Below are 19,153 nucleotides of genomic sequence, written 5' to 3' on the forward strand. Positions count from 1 at the left end.
CCTCATTGTCGACGGGACGTTAAACACTAACCACCACCACCACCACCACCACCACCACCACCACCACCACCACCATCACAGTCTCTTAGGACGTGGGTACTACGTAGATCAGTAGGGAACAGCTTGTCAAGTCGCACCCGGCATTCTGCTAAGACGGTGGAAAGAAGGCGGAGTACTTCTGTGATATTTTTTGAACTATTTATGTGTATTAATTGTTGTAACTGTTAAGTTGTATTTTAACAATCTTATGAAAAGTATAGTTACTATTCACCATGTTGCAGAGATGCTGAGTCGCAGATAGGCACAAGAAAAAGACAGAGGGTGAGTTTTCAGCCAACAAGGCCTTCATAACTAGCCCACTCACAGCCTGGCCTCAGCGGTCAGAGACTGGTTTTGTGCGTGTGTTTTGTCTATTTCCAATGAAGGCCATATTGGCCAAAACCTCGCTTTCTGACAGTCTTTTTGTTGTGGCTATCTGCAACTCAGCATCTCCATTATATGGTGAGTAGTGACCATCCTTCACAGAATATGGTGACATTCCATTGTTTAAGTTGTATATTGTTTAATGGGGAAAGTAGTTTTGTGGACTGCATTGTGCCTGATATGAGTATTAATGGTTTCAGTCTGATGTTGGGTCAGGGAAGTGTTGTCATGTCTTTACAATTTTTCTCTTATTTGTGCAGCACGATGTGATTCAGCAATGGAGGAATAGGTTTTTTTTTTATATCAAATGCAGTTATTGCTAGGTTTCGAATTAGTTCAGTTAATGTATTGTGCACTCTGGTATTTTATTGAAGTCTGTCATAGCTATTACTAAATTGAGTGCTCAATTATAGTATGGTGAACGATCTTTACTCGTGCACCTCTGCCACAGTAGTAAAATCCCCTATCACATTGCCATCAACACAGTACTAAAGAGATTTGAGAACGTACATAGTGCTCGTGTTTCTGCTGCAGCTTCCAGTATTTTGTGGAAAGAGGGTCTCCTAAAATTACTACAGTCAGATTCACAAATGGCAATGGTCTGCATGCAGGTCGAAGCATGGACAGGGTTTGCAGTGTTTATGCCATTCTGGCCGAGCTGTTGTAGGCGCTTCAGTCGCAGGTTCGAATCCTGCCTTGGGCATGGATGTGTGTGATGTCCTTAGGTTAGATATGTTTAAGTAGTTTCTAAGTCTAGGGGACTGATGACCTCAGATGTTAAGTCCCATAGTGCTTAAAGCCATCAGCTAAGGCCCACTACTGTTGGGAATAAGGAACATCACTCATATGTTTCGAAACCGTCAGGATGTCATCCAGTTTGTAAATTTGTTACAATTGTTCTTATATCTGTTGTTATTTTCAGGTTAAATTTGGTCCCCAGGATTCTGATCAGTCTGCAGTATCAGATGACAAGACTCCGCGCTTAGTAAATGCCTCCCACCGTACCAGTGTTACAAGTTCAGTGAAAAAATCACTGCTAAAAGTAACACCACATGTAAGAAAATCTGGTGGTGCCTCTACTGTACAAACAATTTCTTTTGAAACACCTCACACTGTTACATCTGTTATGAGTGACAGTGTTTCTGATTTGGTGGAAACACCTGTGTCAAAAACATCACGTGTAAAGAGATCAAGTATATCTTACAGTGTCACCCCTCGCTCGCGAAAATCAGTGCAAATGGGAAGACTCTCTCACAGTGTGCCATCTCTAAAAAAGACTCCTAATGCAGAGGAAACAGTTGCAGTTACTTCGCCAAGGTCCTACAGGAAGGACCCCTTAGGAGTTTCGTCAAGTGTTAAATCTGCAAATGCTACACCAGGTGGGAAGTTTATTGGAGGGGAGACTCCAGGTGTCTCACAGGTACAACCATTGCATTGTAAAAGTCATGAACAGCAAAAAGTTCCTGCTGCAGATACTTCTAATATATGTTGTTGTTTTCAGGTTAAAATTGGTGCCCAGGATTCTTATCAGTCTTCAGTACTGGATAACAAGACTCCGCACTCAGTAAATGTCTCCCGCCGTACTAGTATTAAAGGTTCAGTTAAAAAATCGCTGCTGAAAGTAACACCAAATCCGCGAAAATCTGGTGGTGCAGAACCAATAGCTTGTGAAACACCTCACACGTTTAACTCGGATATGCGTGATAGTGTTTCCGATTCAGTTGAAACACCAGTGTCAAAAACATCACGTGTAAAGAAGTCAAGCATATCTTACAGTGTCACCCCTTGCTCGCGAAAATCAGTGCAAATTGGAAGACACTCTCACAGTGCGCCATCTCTAAAAAAGGCTCCTACTGCAGAGGAAACAGTTGCAGTTTCTTCACCAAGAAAGTTCTATAGGAAGGACACCTTAGGTGTTTCCTCAAGTGTTAAATATGCAAATGCTACACCAGATGCGAAGTTTATTGGAGGGGAGACTCCAGATTTCTCACAGGTACAATCATTGGGCAAAAGATCACAAAGGTATAGCCAAAAAGTTCCTGCTGCAGATACTTCAGCAACCATAGTACAGTCTCCAGATTTATTCTCGTTAGATCAGATACCCTCCAATGGAGATGTGGCACAGCTAAAAGAATTGCAGAAATCGTCTACATCTGCTGTGGCTGAGACACCCAAAAGAAAATCAGCTGGACTGCTGCTCGCGCACATTCGTGAAAGTCAGGAATAATTTTCTCGTAGCCGTAGAAACTCTACTCCTTCAGCAAATACTGACAAAATAAACACTAGGTCAGCAAGAGCTTCAGTGATTGTGACTAAGAAAAGTAAACTTTCTTTCACGCCCATATCAGTCAAAAACACCTCGCAAGCTTAAATCTCTTCGGGCAATGTCAGCAAAAGCAACCAAGCGAAGATTGACTGATGTAGACCTCTCGGAGATCGCTGCTAATAAGCTAAAAGCTAAATCACCTAAAACTCCAGGTGTGTATAGTATGTTGTTTTTATTAATTTTCTGAAAAATTCTTTTTACAGTAGTAAGGACTGAATATGCCGATTTGAGTGTGTGCAGTTGCACCTTATGAATTTTGTATGATGGCAACCTATTGCTGTAAATTACCTCCTCAGTTCAGTATTTAGGTAGAAACACTGATTGTGAATAGTTGTAATAGAATTCATTTTAGTTTGAAAGCTTGCCTATCAATTTGAAATATGATTTAAAAAATAAATAAATAAAGAAAGAAGAAAAATTAGATTTTAGGTTTCCTTGTCACTGGTAATGGCAGTTCATAATACCAGATATCCAAACTAGTATGTGAAGTTTCTAGTAGTGTTATTAGGTGTAGTTTTCATGGCTTACATGTTCTAGTAATAGTTATATGGTTATATATTCATCAAATTTTTCTTGACTCTCAGATCAAAATTGCAATTCCAGGGCACTAGCAAGTTTCACAGATTTGACATCCAACAATTATGTCAAGGAAAGTTGCTACTGACACTATAGCGGAGATGCTGAGTCTTCAACTCAGCATCTCCGCTATATGGTGAGATTTGACATCCAATATTTTAGCTGCACAAGTGGCATTACCAAAGAATAAAATGAGTTATACTACTTTGCATTAGTGAAAGAAAGTCGGAGAGCTGGAATGATTGTCATTAACATTAGACCCAATGATAAATAAGCTATAGACATTGTCATTGAGACTGTGTCTAAATGTACATTCCATCAGATGCTTGATAATTTTGAGTGAGTGTTACGTTAAATAATCAGCAGTCCATTATGACGTTGTATATGTACTCTAGGAACTACATTGAACTTGTACATTGATGATGCATTTTTGTTGCAGATAAGAAGAAAATGGCAGCTTTGCTTCAGTGTCATAAGCCTCGAATGCTCTTTTCAGAAGTTGTGAAGAAAACTCCAGTGAAGAAGAACATTGTTGCCAAGCTGACATCAGTGCCAATAAGTCGACGTAGAAAGGTGCCCAAGAAACCCAAGGTTCATACTCCAAGAAAGGTGAGTGGAGCAAAAAATATGGACTGCATATATAGTTTGTCATGAATTAGTTTTGATTGTTAAATCATAGATTTCAAAACAATATTGGTGTTGCATATGCTGAACAAACCTGTCATCCAACCCCTTGTTAGTAACATGAATGACATTGCTTGCCCGTTGTAGGGCAGCTGCTGCAAAAGCTAGGTCGTACCTACTCTACTCACTCTCTGGGGAAGTGCACTTTTCGATAAACAGGGTGATGGCATATATAACGCACCCCATTCATGCAGTTCTGCATTAGTCCCAATTCACAAAGCACTGTTATCATGTACAGCTCCGTATATCTTCCACACTACTTTGTGTTTCCATGTGTCCAAGGCATTTCTAATTTGTATTATTGTCCGCACTTCTGAGCCACATATAACACCCCCTTCAGTGTCAGGGGCTAGTGTAGACCTGAGGTTATTCCTAGGTGTCTTCTTACCTAGTGAAGCTTTTATGTTTGACAGGACCATTGTTAGAACACCCATCAGTTTTTACTCATTTCACAGTCTTTCTTTCAATCTTTTGGCATAATTACTTGTCTCCTTTCAGGGTTTATCTTTAACTTTCATAGATTTTACAGAAGTATGGGCCATTTGAGGAACGATATCTTGCGTGATGCTTAATCTACCCATTGCACACCTTGATCCTTTCCATCAGTTAGCTGATGGCAGAGCTGTAACATCCCCATGTATGCTAGGGAATAGGTGCCTGTCTAATCTGGGACTCTGGGCAACAACTACAATGCCTTGTAGCCTTAGCCTTGCTTTTGCCTTTGCAGTGGCGGTGTGGCGCACACGGAGGGGGAGTATCTAATTGGAGTAAGGGGCATTGGGGCAGGTGATAGGCAGTGAAATTCATCAAACTCACTCATATCAGTGGCCATGCCAACACAGCTGTGTCAGTTGATAGAAAGCAAGACTTTAATGCAAAGGCTTACAACCATGTGGTGCTGCAATTGTTGGTCACACCATGAGACGAGTCAGGCAAGGAGATACAGAGGTGGATAGTTCACCCCAGTTCTTTGTATGCTGAAGAACTGTTGGAGAACCTTTTGCAACAGTGCAGCAACTGTTTTCGTTGGAAATATGGAGGATTGGTTCAGAGAAGTTAATACAATAGAGAAGTCGAGGAATGGATCTTTGTTTATCAAAACATTGAATGCTAACTGATCACAGGCACTTCAGGTCTGTGACAAAATCAGGAATGTACTAATTACCATCTCTCCTCGTAACAAGCTCAATAGGATTAAAGATGTCATCTTGCATCAGGATGTGATACTAAAAACAAATAATCTTGATTACCTAGACTGGAGTAGAATCCATTTCTTTGGTCACATTCAGAGAGGAACTAAGGATAATGGGGGAGATACGAGCTTTTGTCCTAGTCTTCAGTGGAAATATTTTACCTGCAAAAGTTAATGATGTATTTCATAGCAGTGTTGTTGGGCCATATTTTCCTCCTCTAATAAGATACTTTAGATCCCAGAGGTAGACACTCTTCCTCCCACTCCATTAATAAGGATACTTGTGGGACGTGTGGAAGGACAACACATGAGGGCAGCCCTTGAGACCAACCTCCTGTATTTTAAATCTACCCAGACCTTAAACTGCCTTGTTTGCCAACAAGTTTATTGCTAACACATAAAATACCTGACTGTAACACTTTGTAGGTATATGAAATGGAATGATCACATAGGTTCAGTCATAGGGAGAGCAGGTGGTAGACTTCGGTTTAATGGTAGAATACCGAGGAGGAGCAATTAATTTACAAAGGAGATAACTTACAAATCGCCTGTGTGACTGGTTCTCAAATATTGCTCAAGTGTGGGACCTGTTCCAGATAGGCCTGACAGGGGATATTGAACATAACCAGAGAAAGGCAGCATAAATGGTCACAGGTTTGTTTAATCTGTGGGATAGTGTCAAGAGAAGACTGAAGGAACTGAACTGGAAGACTCTTGACGATGTAATCTGTCCTGAGACAGTCTATTAACAAAGTTAAAGAACTGGGTTTAAACGATTACTCTAGGAATTGTTGCAACCCCTGTGTATCGCTAGCATGGAGATCATAAAGATAAGATTAGAATAATTACCGTATGCACAGAGGCATTCATACAGTGAACACTCAGTTCACTATTAAACTTAACACATTGTACAATGGAGGAAGAACAATGTTATTCCTATACTGAAACCAGGAAGAGACCCTTAAATTTAGTCTATTTGACAATGAAACCTATGACAAATGGGCTGTGTAAATTATTTGGAGGAATAATCAGCCAACAACTGAGTTTCGTGCTGGGAAGCCAGAGGGCATTTGTCACAATTTCAAAATTGGTTTAGGGCATCCCGGAATCAGCAGTGTGCAAACTTTCGAGCATCACCAACACCAAATTGCTGTGGTTATTTATTTATTTATTTAGAAGGCATACGATACCACTTGACACTCACACATTCATCTGCTCTGTACAAGTGTGGCTTCCAACTCCGCTTATCCATTTTTACCCAGAATTTCCTATCCGTCCAACTGTTTTGGGTGCAGATAGATTCAGCCCTCTGCAGTCAATATGTACAGGAAACTGCGGTCCCTCAGGGATCAGGGGGGTAAGAATAGGCCTGCAGTGTTCCTGCCTGTCGTAAAAGGCGACTAAAAGGAGTCTCAAATGTTTCGGCCTCTCAGGTTTGACCTCCATCTTTCCAAATTCTTCGGCAGAGTGAGCCAGTTGGGGAAGGGCGCCTTACATGGTGCATTTTGTCCACCGTGCATTGAGACCTATAGCCAGTTTTATCGTCTCTATCTCTTGGGCGAAGATGCGCTCCTGGGTGCAATTTCCACTATGCACTGTGCAGTGTTGCTATTTGCGGAGGTGACGACCGTGGACTTTATTGCACCTAATATCCAGCACAGTAGCCAGTCCGTTGTGGAGGGGCCGCCATGTACCTTGTTGGTTGTAGCCCCCTGACAACACAGGGATCACTCTACTGGTGCCTGCGCCGTTAACTCCCCACGTATGCCAGGGAGTAGATGCCCATCTCCCTGGGGCATCGGGACTCCCGGCAATGGCCATCCTGCCAGGTGGCCCTTGCTATGACTGGGTGGCGCCCGTGGGGAGGGCCCTTGGTCGGAGTAGGTGGCATCAGGGTGGATGACATGCAATGAAGTGGGGCAAATCATCTCTTGCTGGTGACCAGCCACCAGCAGTCTCTAACCATTAGAGGGCTCACTTTAAAGATAACGTGTATGACTCCAAATCGTTCCCCTCCCTGGCCACACCATGGGAGGAACGAAAGGCTATGAACGACACATAAAGGTATTCACCCCGGTACCTCATCTGTACCAAAGCTGATGGGGAATCCTTTGTGTCCGTGAAGCATCAGTTCTCTGTCGGCCATTTAGAGGACAAGCTTGGAGAGGTGGAGGGCTTATCCAAAATGCGGTCAGGGTCAGTCTTCATAAAAACATCATCCTCTGCCCAGTCACGAGCCTTGCTCGCTTGTACGAAGCTGGGGGATGTTTCTGTTACTATCACCCCCCCCCCCCCCCATAAAAGCTTAAATATGGTCCAGGGCATTATTTTCCACAGAGATCTTCTTTTACAGTCCGAGGACGAGCTGCGTGCCAAGTTAGAGCGATGAGGTGTCCATTTCGTACGGCGCGTCCACTCGGGTCCGAGGGCTCATAAAGTTACTACCAGTGCCTTCATCTTGGCCTTTGAGGGTGACACATTACCTGAGAAGGTCAAGGTGATGGTCTACCGTTGTGATGTCAAGCCATATATCCCTCCCCTGATGCGGTGCTTCAAGTGTTGGAAGTTTGGCAATATGTCTTCCCACTGCTTCCAGCCTCATATTTCGCGATTGTGGTTGTCCATCCCATCCTAATACTCCATGTGCCCCACCTCCCATCTGTGTCAACTGCGGAGAGCACTATCCCCCCCTTGCTCGTTGGACTGTAAGATTCTACAGAAGGAATGGAAAATAATGGAATAAAAGACCCTGGATCGACTGACCTACACTGAGGCTAAGCGGAAATTTGAAAGACTTCATCCAGTACGCATGACGTCATCTTATGCCGTCATTGACACTCCTGCTACAGTTCCCATAGCTGCACCACATAGTCAGCTCTCAGAGCCAGAGAACCACACCTGCCTCTGTGATGATGGGGGCCATTTCTCTCTCTCACTCCTGCACCACCTACCTCAGGAGCAGCACCCCCTCACCCAACGGGGACACCGGTCCCCACTTCTAAGCAGGAGAAGCGTCAGTCTTCTTTGGCTTCTCTCGCTCGGAAGGGATACCTTGGGTCCCTCCCTTCCCAGGTTCCTACCAGCAGCACAGCACACACCCACTAGTGGCTGAAGAAGCCACAGGTCGCTGGTCGTCGAGCTTCACGATCCTCTTTGGTCCGGGAGACTGACTCAAAAAAGCCCTACCAGCAAGGGCAACCAAAGGAACAGCGCGAGAAAGCGAAATTGAAGACCCATAAGACCATGACACCTGCGGTGGCACCTACTCCACCGCTACCTACAAGCTCTGCGTCTGAGGATGAGGTGGAGATTCTTGAGTCCGCTTAGGACCTCGAACTTGCTGGGTCCTCAGACGCAATGGATGCCATTCGCGCGGGTACTCAGTCGGTGGCAGCAAGTGACCCAGCCGTGTAATCTGCCTCCCAGTCCCTTCATGCCTTTTTCAGCCATGGACAATGTCATCCTCCAGTGGAACTGCAGCGGTTTCTTCCACCATCTTGCTGAGCTCCGACAACTTCTCAGCCTTCACCCTTTGCATTGCTCTTCAAAAAACTTTGTTTCCGGCAATGCGAACCCCCGCCCTCCATGGCTATCAGGGTTATGATAGGAACCGGGCAGCTTAATAAAGGGTATATGGTGGCATCTGCATCTACATCATTCACTCCCTTCACAGCGAGTCTGTCCCTCTACAAACACCTTTAGAGGCTGTCACTGTCAGCCTGTGGACACCACAGGCTGTTACTGTGTGCAGTTTGTATCTTCCACTGGATGGTGATGTCCTGCAGCATGTCCTGGCTGCGCTGATAGCCCAATTGCCGCAACCTTTTCTGTTACTGGGCGACTTCAATGCCCATAACCCTCTGTGGGGTGGAACAATGGCAACAGGCCGAGGCAGCACCGTTGAGCATGTATTGGCACAGCTTGACCTTTCCCTTTTAAGTGATGGTGCCTTCACACATTTCAGTGTGGCGCATGGCACGTACTCGACCATCGACCTTTCGATCTGCAGCCCTAGCCTCTTACCGTCTGTCCAATGGAGTGTGCATGACGACTTGGGTGGTAGTGACCACTTTCTAATCTTTCTGTCACTGCCACAGCATCACTCTTCTGGGCGTCCTTGCAAATAGCCTATGAACAGGGCTAACTGGGACTTGTTCTCCTCCATTGCCACTATTCAGCCTCTTTTTAATGACGCCCTTTGTGTGGTGGTTCACTCGGTCACCACCAGTATCGTTACTGCCGCAGAATCTGCCATTCCCTGTTTTTCTGGGTCCCCTCGTCAGAGGACTGTGCCTTGGTGGTCGCCTGGGATCGTTGGCGGGCGCTCCAGCGTCACAAGCGACATCCTTAATTAGCACACCTCATTGCCTTTAAACGGCTCCGTGCGCGGGCCCGCCGCATCATTCGCCAACACAGGCAGTAGTGTTGGGAATGCTAAATCTCCACCATTGGCCTCCATACCTCTCCATCGCAGGTTTGGTCCAAGATTAGGCAACTCTATGGCTATCGAACCCCCGTCAGTGTCCCTGCGCTTTCAATGAATGGAGCAGTTTGTACTGACCCCGACACAATTGCCAACCGCTTAGAACATTTTGCTCAGAGTTCCGCCTCTTGAATTACCCCATGGGTAATCCATTAAGGAGCGGTTGGAACGTTTCATTTTACACGCGCCACCCTGAGTCCTAAGATGTTCCGTTCAGTGAGTGGGAATTCCAAAGTGCCCTAGCCGCTTGCCCTGTGGCTCCATAAGGGCCACTCTGCCGCCGATAATCTGGTGAGCCTGGAGTCTGCCATCCGTATGGCCTTTGCCTGCCGTCGGCAGCTCGTCATCTTTTTTGACATGTGGAAGGTGTACGATACAACAAGGCGACATCACATCCTCTCTATGCTTCATGGTTGGGGTCTTCGGGGCCCCCCTGCCGATTTTCATACAGAAATTTTCTGTCTCATCGTACCTTCTGCGTGCAAGTCCCCCCCCCCTCGGACTTCAGGAGAACACGGTATTGCAGGCATCTGTCTTAAGTGTCTGCCTGTTTTTAATTGCAATTAATGGACCTGCTGCGGCAGTGGGAACATGTCTCAGCTTCCTTGTATGCCGACTACTTCTGCCTGTACTATAGCTCCATTGGCATTGTAGCTGCTGAACGTTAGCTGCAGGGCGCTATCCACAACAGGGACCTGTACATTGTTCCACAGTCACACACTGAGTGTTCACTGCCGACTGACTACGATCAGACGACTTCAGCATCAAAGAAAAGACATTTGACACAACACACAAGCTTCCACTTGTAATCAGTCTCTTCGATATTATTCGTCACATCTACTAATATTAATCAATATGCTGTCACTCTAGAACATATAAGCAAATTAGCATAAAATAATGCAAATTACAATTCACAAAAACTATTCTGACAAAAATATAAGAAAACATTTACAACCTCCCTCATTAGATTCGGTATCGACAAATCTGGTAGAAAATAACACATCTCCCAGACCCATTACAGGCCTCTACCAGTTTTTCCATTCATCTGTAAAGAATTGGTGTCAGTATTTTGCAGCCGTGACTTATCAAACTGATACTTTGGTAATTTTCACATCTGTCAACACTTGCTTTCTTTGGCATTGGAATTATTATATTCTTCTTGAAGTCTGAGGGTATTTCGCCTGTCTGATAAATCTTGCTCACTAGATGGTAGAGTTTTGTTAGGCTTGGCTCTCCCAAGGCTGTCAGTAGTTCTAATGGAATGTGGTTGTAGTGTTTTCGTTGAGGTGGTTGCCACTAGATATTGTTTATACTTTGAGCAGCTTTGGATACTAATGACAAAACATGAGCTTTGACTCTCACCTATATTGTTTAGCAATGCTTTCAAAAAAGGGTTACTATAGTGATTCTGAGTTAGACGTTGAATTTAGCAGTTCAGGGAATGAAGAATATATTTCATTGTGAACTGAAAATGACAACAGTTTGTCGGTGGAGCAACAAGCGTCTCGCCAGTAGTAAGAAATAAATATATCCACTGTGCTGCGCTGGGCCACCTTCTCCAAGATTTATGTTCACAGGGAACTGTTCTGAAACGCATGGTTAGATTTCACAGCTACACACAAACTGAAAAGTGACTTCAAGCTTAGTCCAGTGCACGAGAGAGACTTGGGTTTTTACCATCGTTGATTCTAAGAAAATTTAACTCATTATTTTGAGCTTTAAAAAACTGTCTTCATATGCCGATATGTAATGCAAATGATTAAAAGATGGTTTCTCATTAATTAAAAAATATTATTCTTTGGAAATAATTTTGAAAAAATTGTCAAATTAAGAGGTTAAGAAGTTACTACAAGGATTCTCTTTCAGAAACAAATGAAGCTTTGGGAAGTAAGTGAACGTGCAGATTTATTTTGAAGAATTCGGAAAGATTGCGGGTGAAACAGTGACATCAGCTTCGCTGAGAACTGGGACAAAGGTGGGAGTGGGAGGAGTGAGCAGCAGAGAGTTAGGTGTACTGCCAACAGTGGGAATTTGTACTGCCTACCTTGACTTCTTATGAAGATATACCACTTGTAAACTTGAATTGACATAAAAATTGGTCAAATACTAAACTGTATTATGTGTTTGTGAGAGAATGTATTGTCTGGATACGGGCCAGTCGTGTACTTCAACATTTTTGTGTAACAGTGTTGCAACACTCGTTGTGAATATGATAGAAACGAAAGGTGGTGAGTCACCTGCTGGTTATATGCAGCCAGTGACAGCAGCGAATGGATGACACGTTTGGAAGCAAGAGAAGGAATATCGTCACATTAAAATCTTCTTTTCTCACCTCTCTAATCAGGTGAAACTGTTATGCTAGATAATTATAAAAACAGCGATATCACATGGGAAATGAAGATAAAAATTAATTTAAACAATTCTATTGTTTATTTCTTCTTGTATTCTCAGAATGTAAGCAGGTAATATAGGTCATAAATGTAGATTAGATATACTTTAGATCAGAAAAACTATTGGTAACTTTGCTTGGTCAGAATAAGAATGTTATAAGTAATATTAACACAAGGAGCCTCTTAGAAAAAGAGGGTAATCTTATCTCCTAAACACCAAATTCATTAGCGGCATTTTTCAACAATTTTGCTTTATGCATGCTTGCAGTGCTTCTGACTTTTTGCACATAGACATACCACCTTCTTTCTATTTTGTCACTTCACATTTGAGGCAAACACTGGCAATACAGCACTGTACTGGTCCATGTAAACATGTTAATCGAAACCTTGTCAGGGTCAGTGTCTGGCAGTTGGCGGAGTTCAAATTTAACAATTCTCGTAAAATATATTTTGATGCTCTTACATCTGGAGTATAAAGTACTGTACCTAAATGAAAGAAAAATAAATATAAATATGATCCAAATGAACTGGAGATTTGGATTGAGGGCTTGCTAGAGATAACAGCCTTTATTGACTTCAGATAATGCTGGACAGCCAACTAAACATAGATATTGTATTTCTGGGAAATGCAGTGTGATCTTGACTGTAATTCGAGGCCTCAGTTCAAATCTGTTTTTAGGTCTGCCCATCGGCTATAGTTTACTAGGAATAATCATTTAGCTTGTACTTTTGATTCTGAAATAGCTCAAGGCACATTAACTGGCATTCAGGCAATAGCTCAACTATTTATTGTATTATTATATCATTTGAAGTGAGTTGAGAAGATTTTAATATTATCTTTGTAACATTTGTTCCAAATTTACCAAAACAGCATTAACAGTGAAATTCCGTATTTAAATTTCTGGTGGAAAATTTGTAGAGAACATCCATTTCAATACCAGAAATAAGACAGTTGTAAGATAGAGAATTTGAGTTGCGACAACTCTCGTGAAAATTATTGCTACATTCCAAATTTCAAAAAAATTGCTTGAAAATATTGCCTATAAAAAGTAATACCAAGTAAGATATACAAGTTATAACAGTCTGAACTGAGTAACCTGTAATTGTTGCTTGTTTCCTTTGTTGATCCTGTCTAACAATGACTCATTCTGTCCCTGAAAACTACCATTGTTTAACTTTGTTACCTAATGGTTCCCAACAATTGCTGCAGCTTTATCTGAAACAAGCAGTCTGCATCATCACTATTACTTGCTAAATCCTGTTAAAAGAAACGTAACCAAATACATCTGTCAACTTTTATTGTACACAAAGGCTTTGCAATAACATTCTGAAATTTATATATCATTATGGTCTACTTATGCAGTGTTTGAAATTTGGCTTGGATATCACTTGTCCCTTTTGTGGTACCACACTTAGAAAATCCACGTTTTTCAAATTTTTGTATTTTCGTGTGCATGTAACTCAGTTTTTGTGATTGATATGGGCATGATGAGATCTGTGTGTATTCAGACCACATTAAGCTTACCACAAAAAAATGTTTACCCTTTTTGAGTGAATTATATTTGGCATAGAGGGCACCTACAATATGTACCTTTTAACATATTACATTTTTAATCACATTTTGGAATTTTTTATTTTCCCTCAGAAATATTTTGTTGGCGTTCTGATTCAGTTTGTGTGTTCTCTAAATGGATGTTACTGGGTTGTAAAAATTTCACTGGACTGTGCAGAATAGTTCCAAAGTTATTAAGACCTGAAGTTAGGTCTGAAGATAGATTGCCGGATTTGGGTTGCAATTTCTGGCTCACGCCACCTTCTTTCACAAGCCATAATTCTGGATTGGCAGGGGAATTTAAAATTTTGTACATGAGTGTTCCACACTTGGTAGCATTGGTGTGCTAAATTTCAGCCAAATCTGAGACTATCAGCTGGAACATTTTCTCAAATTGGTTGAATTGACACAGAATGACCAGTATATGAAAAACCAGCTTCTGCTTAAAATGATGTGCAAATTACCCAGACTACATTCATCCAGTGTTTAATGAGGGTGTAATTTTTATCCTTGATTGTAGTTTCCATAGTTACGGGAACTCACAGTACAATGAGAACTTGTAAGAAAACAATTTTTCACCAAATGTACGTGCCATACCATCAACACAAACATCATCTGCCATCTGGTCAAAGTCTCCATCAATCAGAATTTCTCATAAACACATCAAACATGATCTATGCTTGACAAACACATCAAACAGCACTGTGTGCAGTCAAACATTTCGGAAACATACTTAAGTTTGACAGAATGTTTGATCATGTACGAAGCCTTTAAAAAAGCGGAAATTTTTTATATTTGTGGCAATACATTTATTTTGAATAATCCTAGTTCCTTTTGTGCCTCAAAATTGAGCCCTATTCAAATCTTCTGAGATCCTCGTCTCATGTTTTCAACCACGGAATAATATCATCTTGTTGCTAAAGTTGGTTTTGTAATGAGAACAGTGGAATGATATTGGGCATTGTCCATGACAATCACTGATGTTATCAGATTTGTCACAAGCTAAGTTTTGAACCACATAGTCTGTAAAACTACACTGTTCATATCTTCACGATAGTCACCTGTCCTTTTTGAATGAAATGTTAACAAGCAGTTTTGCACAAAAATTGGATGTATCTGCATGTAAAACAGTATCTTTCCCGCCCTTTTTTGAATAGACACTGCTGTCGCCTCTCAGGCCTTTCATCACTACAGGGTCTGTATGTAATGAATGGCTGGCATTAATCTAGTTAGTCACACTATACTTTCAAATGTCACACACCTGATTCTGTACAGGAACCTGCACTGACATGCAAAACCATGTGGCTATGCATTAATATTTTACTTCTATTAAAAACTGAATAGCTGAAGCCTATGTCTTTGAGCACTAAATGCAATGAAAATAGCAATGTAGACAATGTATGGCCGTCCCTTCTCTTATAATAACATTATAACATCCTGGACTTTCCATTGTCTGATCTTGGCGATAGATCTATATAAGGTGACAAATTGTGTGTATTTGGAAATTGTCTAAAGCCATCACTTGCACAACAAGACTGTAAACACCAGGCAAAAGTGACAGAGGAATAAGGCACTCATATAAAAATCTATATTGTGCTGTTCTTTCTCTATCATTACAACAGTGTTTTTGATTTCTTTCAAAGCTGTTGCAGTCATTTTGATGTAAGTAACAGGAAAAAAGGTCTCTTCTTTTTCAAAGTAGTCTCTTACGGAGTACATGAATTTATAAGCCTGGCTGTGTAGAATGCGTTCTGTTCTATATTTCTGTGTGTGTTGGGCTTGCACCACATGTTACACTGGACATGGTTTAAGATGAAACTGAAGTGAATAAACAATAAATTAGAAATTAACTGCAGTTCATCATTAGACAGGTGATTACAGCTCCTTGCTGATACATTGCAGACATACATTCCTATTTTACATTGCGGCAAAGTGACTAGTGCTATGTGCTCAAACGAAGTCCCTCATTGGCTGGTTTCCTGCAGTCGCTAGGCAATGAAACAACATTATTAATCTGTCAGTACCAAATATTTTTCTCCCAGATCATAGAGCATTGAATTTGTTTGGTAGGAGTGGAAACCAAATCCCTGTTAGGCATTCTAATTTTTTTTATAGGTGGTTTCCGTAAATCTAAGACAAGTGCAAAGTTATATACTTCATGAAGGACACTGCCAATTTCCATCCACTTGTCTCCATTTGGAGCTAGAGCTGTCTAATGATTTTGATAGCTCTCATTTCCGGTTTGTAACGGAATTGTTTATTATTCTGTCCAGTCTAGGCTCTGTGCTCACTTTGGTTGATATTTGTTGCCTGAAAATGTATATAGCATTCATTATAGTTTTTGTGTGTTAATTGTTTTCATTTGTCATGTTTCTTGCAGCTGAATTTTATTTTCTTCCCTCCGATACTTACAGTTGGAATAAATTCTATGGTGCTTTGAAAAAGGTCCTGTTTTGCTTAATATTTCCCATTTTTTTTGTTTTTTGTTTTTCAGGCTTCTGTGAAAGGAATAAATTCCACTGGGCATGTTGATTCACCGGAGACAATAATAATCCATGGCAAACAAAGTATGGCTTTGAAAAGATCAATTCAAAAAATGAAGGAAGAAAGTGAATCTCAGAAAATTACAGCCACAGCTCCCAAGTTCGAAGACACAAAAGATGTTGAAACTTCAGTTTCAGCCAAAGAGTCATCTCGTGAAATGAACACTAGGAAAAGTGTCAGCCTCTCACCAGCACCACAAGTGGTGGCATTTGCAGCTTCAAGACGAATAAGTACACGTAAATCTATGAAAATTCCTAATATCACAGAAGAGAATTGTGGCATGCTTTCGCCAAACAAGTCGAATTTGTTGGAGACACTGCCTAACCGAAAGACTAGTATATTTAAAAAATCATCTTCAGTAGAAACACGCACAGAACTAATGGAAATTGATAATAATTCTTCTGCAATAAATAATTTGGAATGTGTTCGTAATAGTTCTGTTGTATCAAGTACTCCTGTCAGAGTTTCAGAAAGGCAGAAAGGTAGAACACCTTCACAGTCACCAAGCACTCTCAAGATGGTTACGATGGGAAAATCTTCAAAGTGTGTGTCAGTAACCAACCAGAGTCCAGAAGCATTAAATACAAGCATTGTGTCACAGGCAAGCAGTATGTTTGATTTTGACACTGTTTCACCCTTAAATACCACCAGTTCAAAAAAACAAATAAACAGTGATTCAGCTAAACGTAATGTAAACATTTCTGCACAAAAAAATATTCAAAGATCTTGTAGCAGATAGTTATCGACAGCAGTAAATGGCATTACCATGGATTCTGTTTCTGTCTGTGTACTGTTTACCTCAATCAACTCTGAACGAGAAGATGGCTTCCCTTCTTCCATGTCACCACGAATTCTGACCCTCCGCGACCTCTTAGGTGGAGGACTGTCAATAATAACTGTATCTTTGCTAGAACCTATTTGTATACTTACAGCTGAAGAACCATTCTCTAGATTAACTGCACGTTTTCTACCTGCTCTTGTACTTTTTACACTGTTCCTCTCTTCAGTTTCACTTGTATCTGATGAAGGTACAGTGGTTACAGCAACCTGAGTAACATTTTCTTTTTTTCCACGTAATGTTCTCTTTGAGGAAGCCACGACAGGTACCTCACATGTGCTGTTGTCAGCAAGACCTGTGTCTAACGTGTGAGCAACAGATGTTGCAATGTTTTTATCAAGATTCCTATTTATTTCTGTTCTCTCTCTCTCATATCCGCAGTGGAAGAAACTGTTACGGTTCCAGCTTTCCTACCTCTCCTTGGTTTCAGTGGGTTGACAGCATTAGGATCGATGAATACAGTCACTTTACTTTGTTCCGATTCTGCTATAGCTGATGTGCCATCTGTTTTATAATTACGGGGGCTTGGAGTTTTGAAAGGTAATTTCAACTCCTCACTCACAGTAGCAGTATGAAATTTTCTTCCCTTTCGGGTTCTGGACTGGACAGAAATAGTTGAGGGGCTGCATTCCACACTATCTGCATTCACTAATTTTCTCTGGTGACACTTACCCACTGGTTTGTCACACTCATCTGACAATAACTGGTCACCAGCTTTTAAACCACCTTTTTTATCAGATTCCTCATTAACTACCTGCTTTCTAGCTCTGCGTGTCCTTGGTGAAGGACTGTTACTTGGTGAAGATGCATGTAATACATCTGCAAAAATTACTCTTTTCTGTTGAGGCTTGGGTGACAGTGTCACTCTCTTGATTCTGCACTGTTATTACCACTCAGTGAAGTTACAGCTTTGTTCCTCTGCTGCTTGGAAACATCTCCTCTGTTACCACCACGTATTTTTAGTGAAGCAGTTTCACCGTCATTAACAGACTGCATTTCTTGTCGATTTTGTGTCAATTTGTGGGTTTCTACTTCAGGTTCAAGTTTGCTGCTATGAGAAACTGACTTCAGATCATCATCCTGCTCTTTACTTTTTTCAATATATTTTTTACCCCTTCGAGTTTTAAGTGGAGAAACAGCGACAGTTGAAACAAGCTGACTAGTTTTAATTAAAACATCCTCTTCATGTTTCTGCAACACATAACGAAATTGCTCTAATTCCACCTCAACTTTTTTATTATTAACGATTTGTTTTCTGCCCCTGCGAGTTCTAGGTGAAGAGGCAGCGTCTAATGAAGCAAGCTTGGTGGGATGAACAAACAAGTCTTTTTGTTCACATACTTCTACGGAAATGTCAGTTTCCACAACAGATTGAGATTTCACCTCTTCACTTGACTTTGAAACTGTAACAGTAACCTTCTTTCCCCTGAGGGTCCTAGGTGATGATGTACTCTCAGTTGAAGCCTGAAGATTATTAGTAATCATTTCCTTAGCGACAGATTGTTTTCTAGTCCTGCGTGTCTGAGGTAAATTCGTAACATTAGGTGATGTGTGCCCAGCACTAGACATAATAATTAAGTCTCTCTGCTCCAAGTTATTTGTTGTTTCAGATTTCTGCTGCTTTTCATCTGAGAGCATAGTATCTCCACCAGTAACTTGCACTTTACCCCTGTGAGTTCGAGGTGGGTTAGTATTTTTATGGGACTCAGGTTCAACTAACCTTTTCACATCTCCTGCATAAGTGAGATCATTCTGCAGAGATTTCTGTTGCCTTGGCGATTGACGTAATCTTTTCACACCTTCCACACCAGTTAGATCATTTTGCGGAGATTTCTGTTGCCTAGGAGACTGAAGTAGCCTTTTCACACCTCTCACACGAGTGAGATCATTCTGTGGAGATTTCTGTCGCCTTGGAGACTGAAGCAATTTTTTCACACCTCTCACATCAGTGAGATCATTCTGTGGAGATTTCTGTTGCCTAGGAGACTGAAGCAATTTTTTCACACCTCTCACATCAGTGAGATCATTCTGTGGAGATTTCTGTCGCCTTGGAGACTGAAGCAATTTTTTCACACCTCTGACATCAGTGAGATCATTCTGTGGAGATTTCTGTCGCCTCTGAGACTGAAGCAATTTTTTCACACC

The 19,153-nt window shown here is 41.5% G+C and overlaps 2 protein-coding genes across 2 annotated transcripts in view; both read left to right on the plus strand.

The window, feature by feature from the left end:
- Window positions 1-2,650, plus strand: part of LOC126209831 (uncharacterized) — a 66,120-nt gene extending 63,470 nt beyond the window's left edge. Inside the window, exon 5 of the mRNA XM_049938962.1 lies at window positions 1,346-2,650. Coding sequence (XP_049794919.1) covers window positions 1,346-2,650 — 1,305 coding nt within the window. The remainder of the gene's footprint in view (window positions 1-1,345) is intronic.
- LOC126209832 (uncharacterized) lies at window positions 2,007-17,853 on the plus strand. Its single transcript, XM_049938963.1, has 4 exons — window positions 2,007-2,901; window positions 3,765-3,934; window positions 16,121-16,406; window positions 17,774-17,853. Exons 1-4 carry the CDS (start codon window positions 2,808-2,810, stop codon window positions 17,851-17,853), a joined length of 630 nt encoding a protein of 209 aa, XP_049794920.1. The 5' UTR covers window positions 2,007-2,807.
- The last annotated feature ends 1,300 nt before the right edge of the window (window positions 17,854-19,153 follow it).

Source organism: Schistocerca nitens, chromosome 10, assembly GCF_023898315.1.
Source record: "Schistocerca nitens isolate TAMUIC-IGC-003100 chromosome 10, iqSchNite1.1, whole genome shotgun sequence".
In the NCBI taxonomy this organism is placed as follows: Eukaryota; Metazoa; Arthropoda; class Insecta; order Orthoptera; family Acrididae; genus Schistocerca; species Schistocerca nitens.

What these genes read in the sequence shown, in the direction of transcription:
- LOC126209832 (XM_049938963.1), top strand. Translation starts at nt 2,808, where the DNA reads ATGTCAGCAAAAGCAACCAAGCGAAGATTGACTGATGTAGACCTCTCG. An exon ending in TAAATCACCTAAAACTCCAG is followed by an intron (nt 2,902 to 3,764) that starts GTGTGTATAGTA and finishes TTTTTGTTGCAG; the next exon opens with ATAAGAAGAAAATGGCAGCT. An exon ending in AGGTTCATACTCCAAGAAAG is followed by an intron (nt 3,935 to 16,120) that starts GTGAGTGGAGCA and finishes TTTGTTTTTCAG; the next exon opens with GCTTCTGTGAAAGGAATAAA.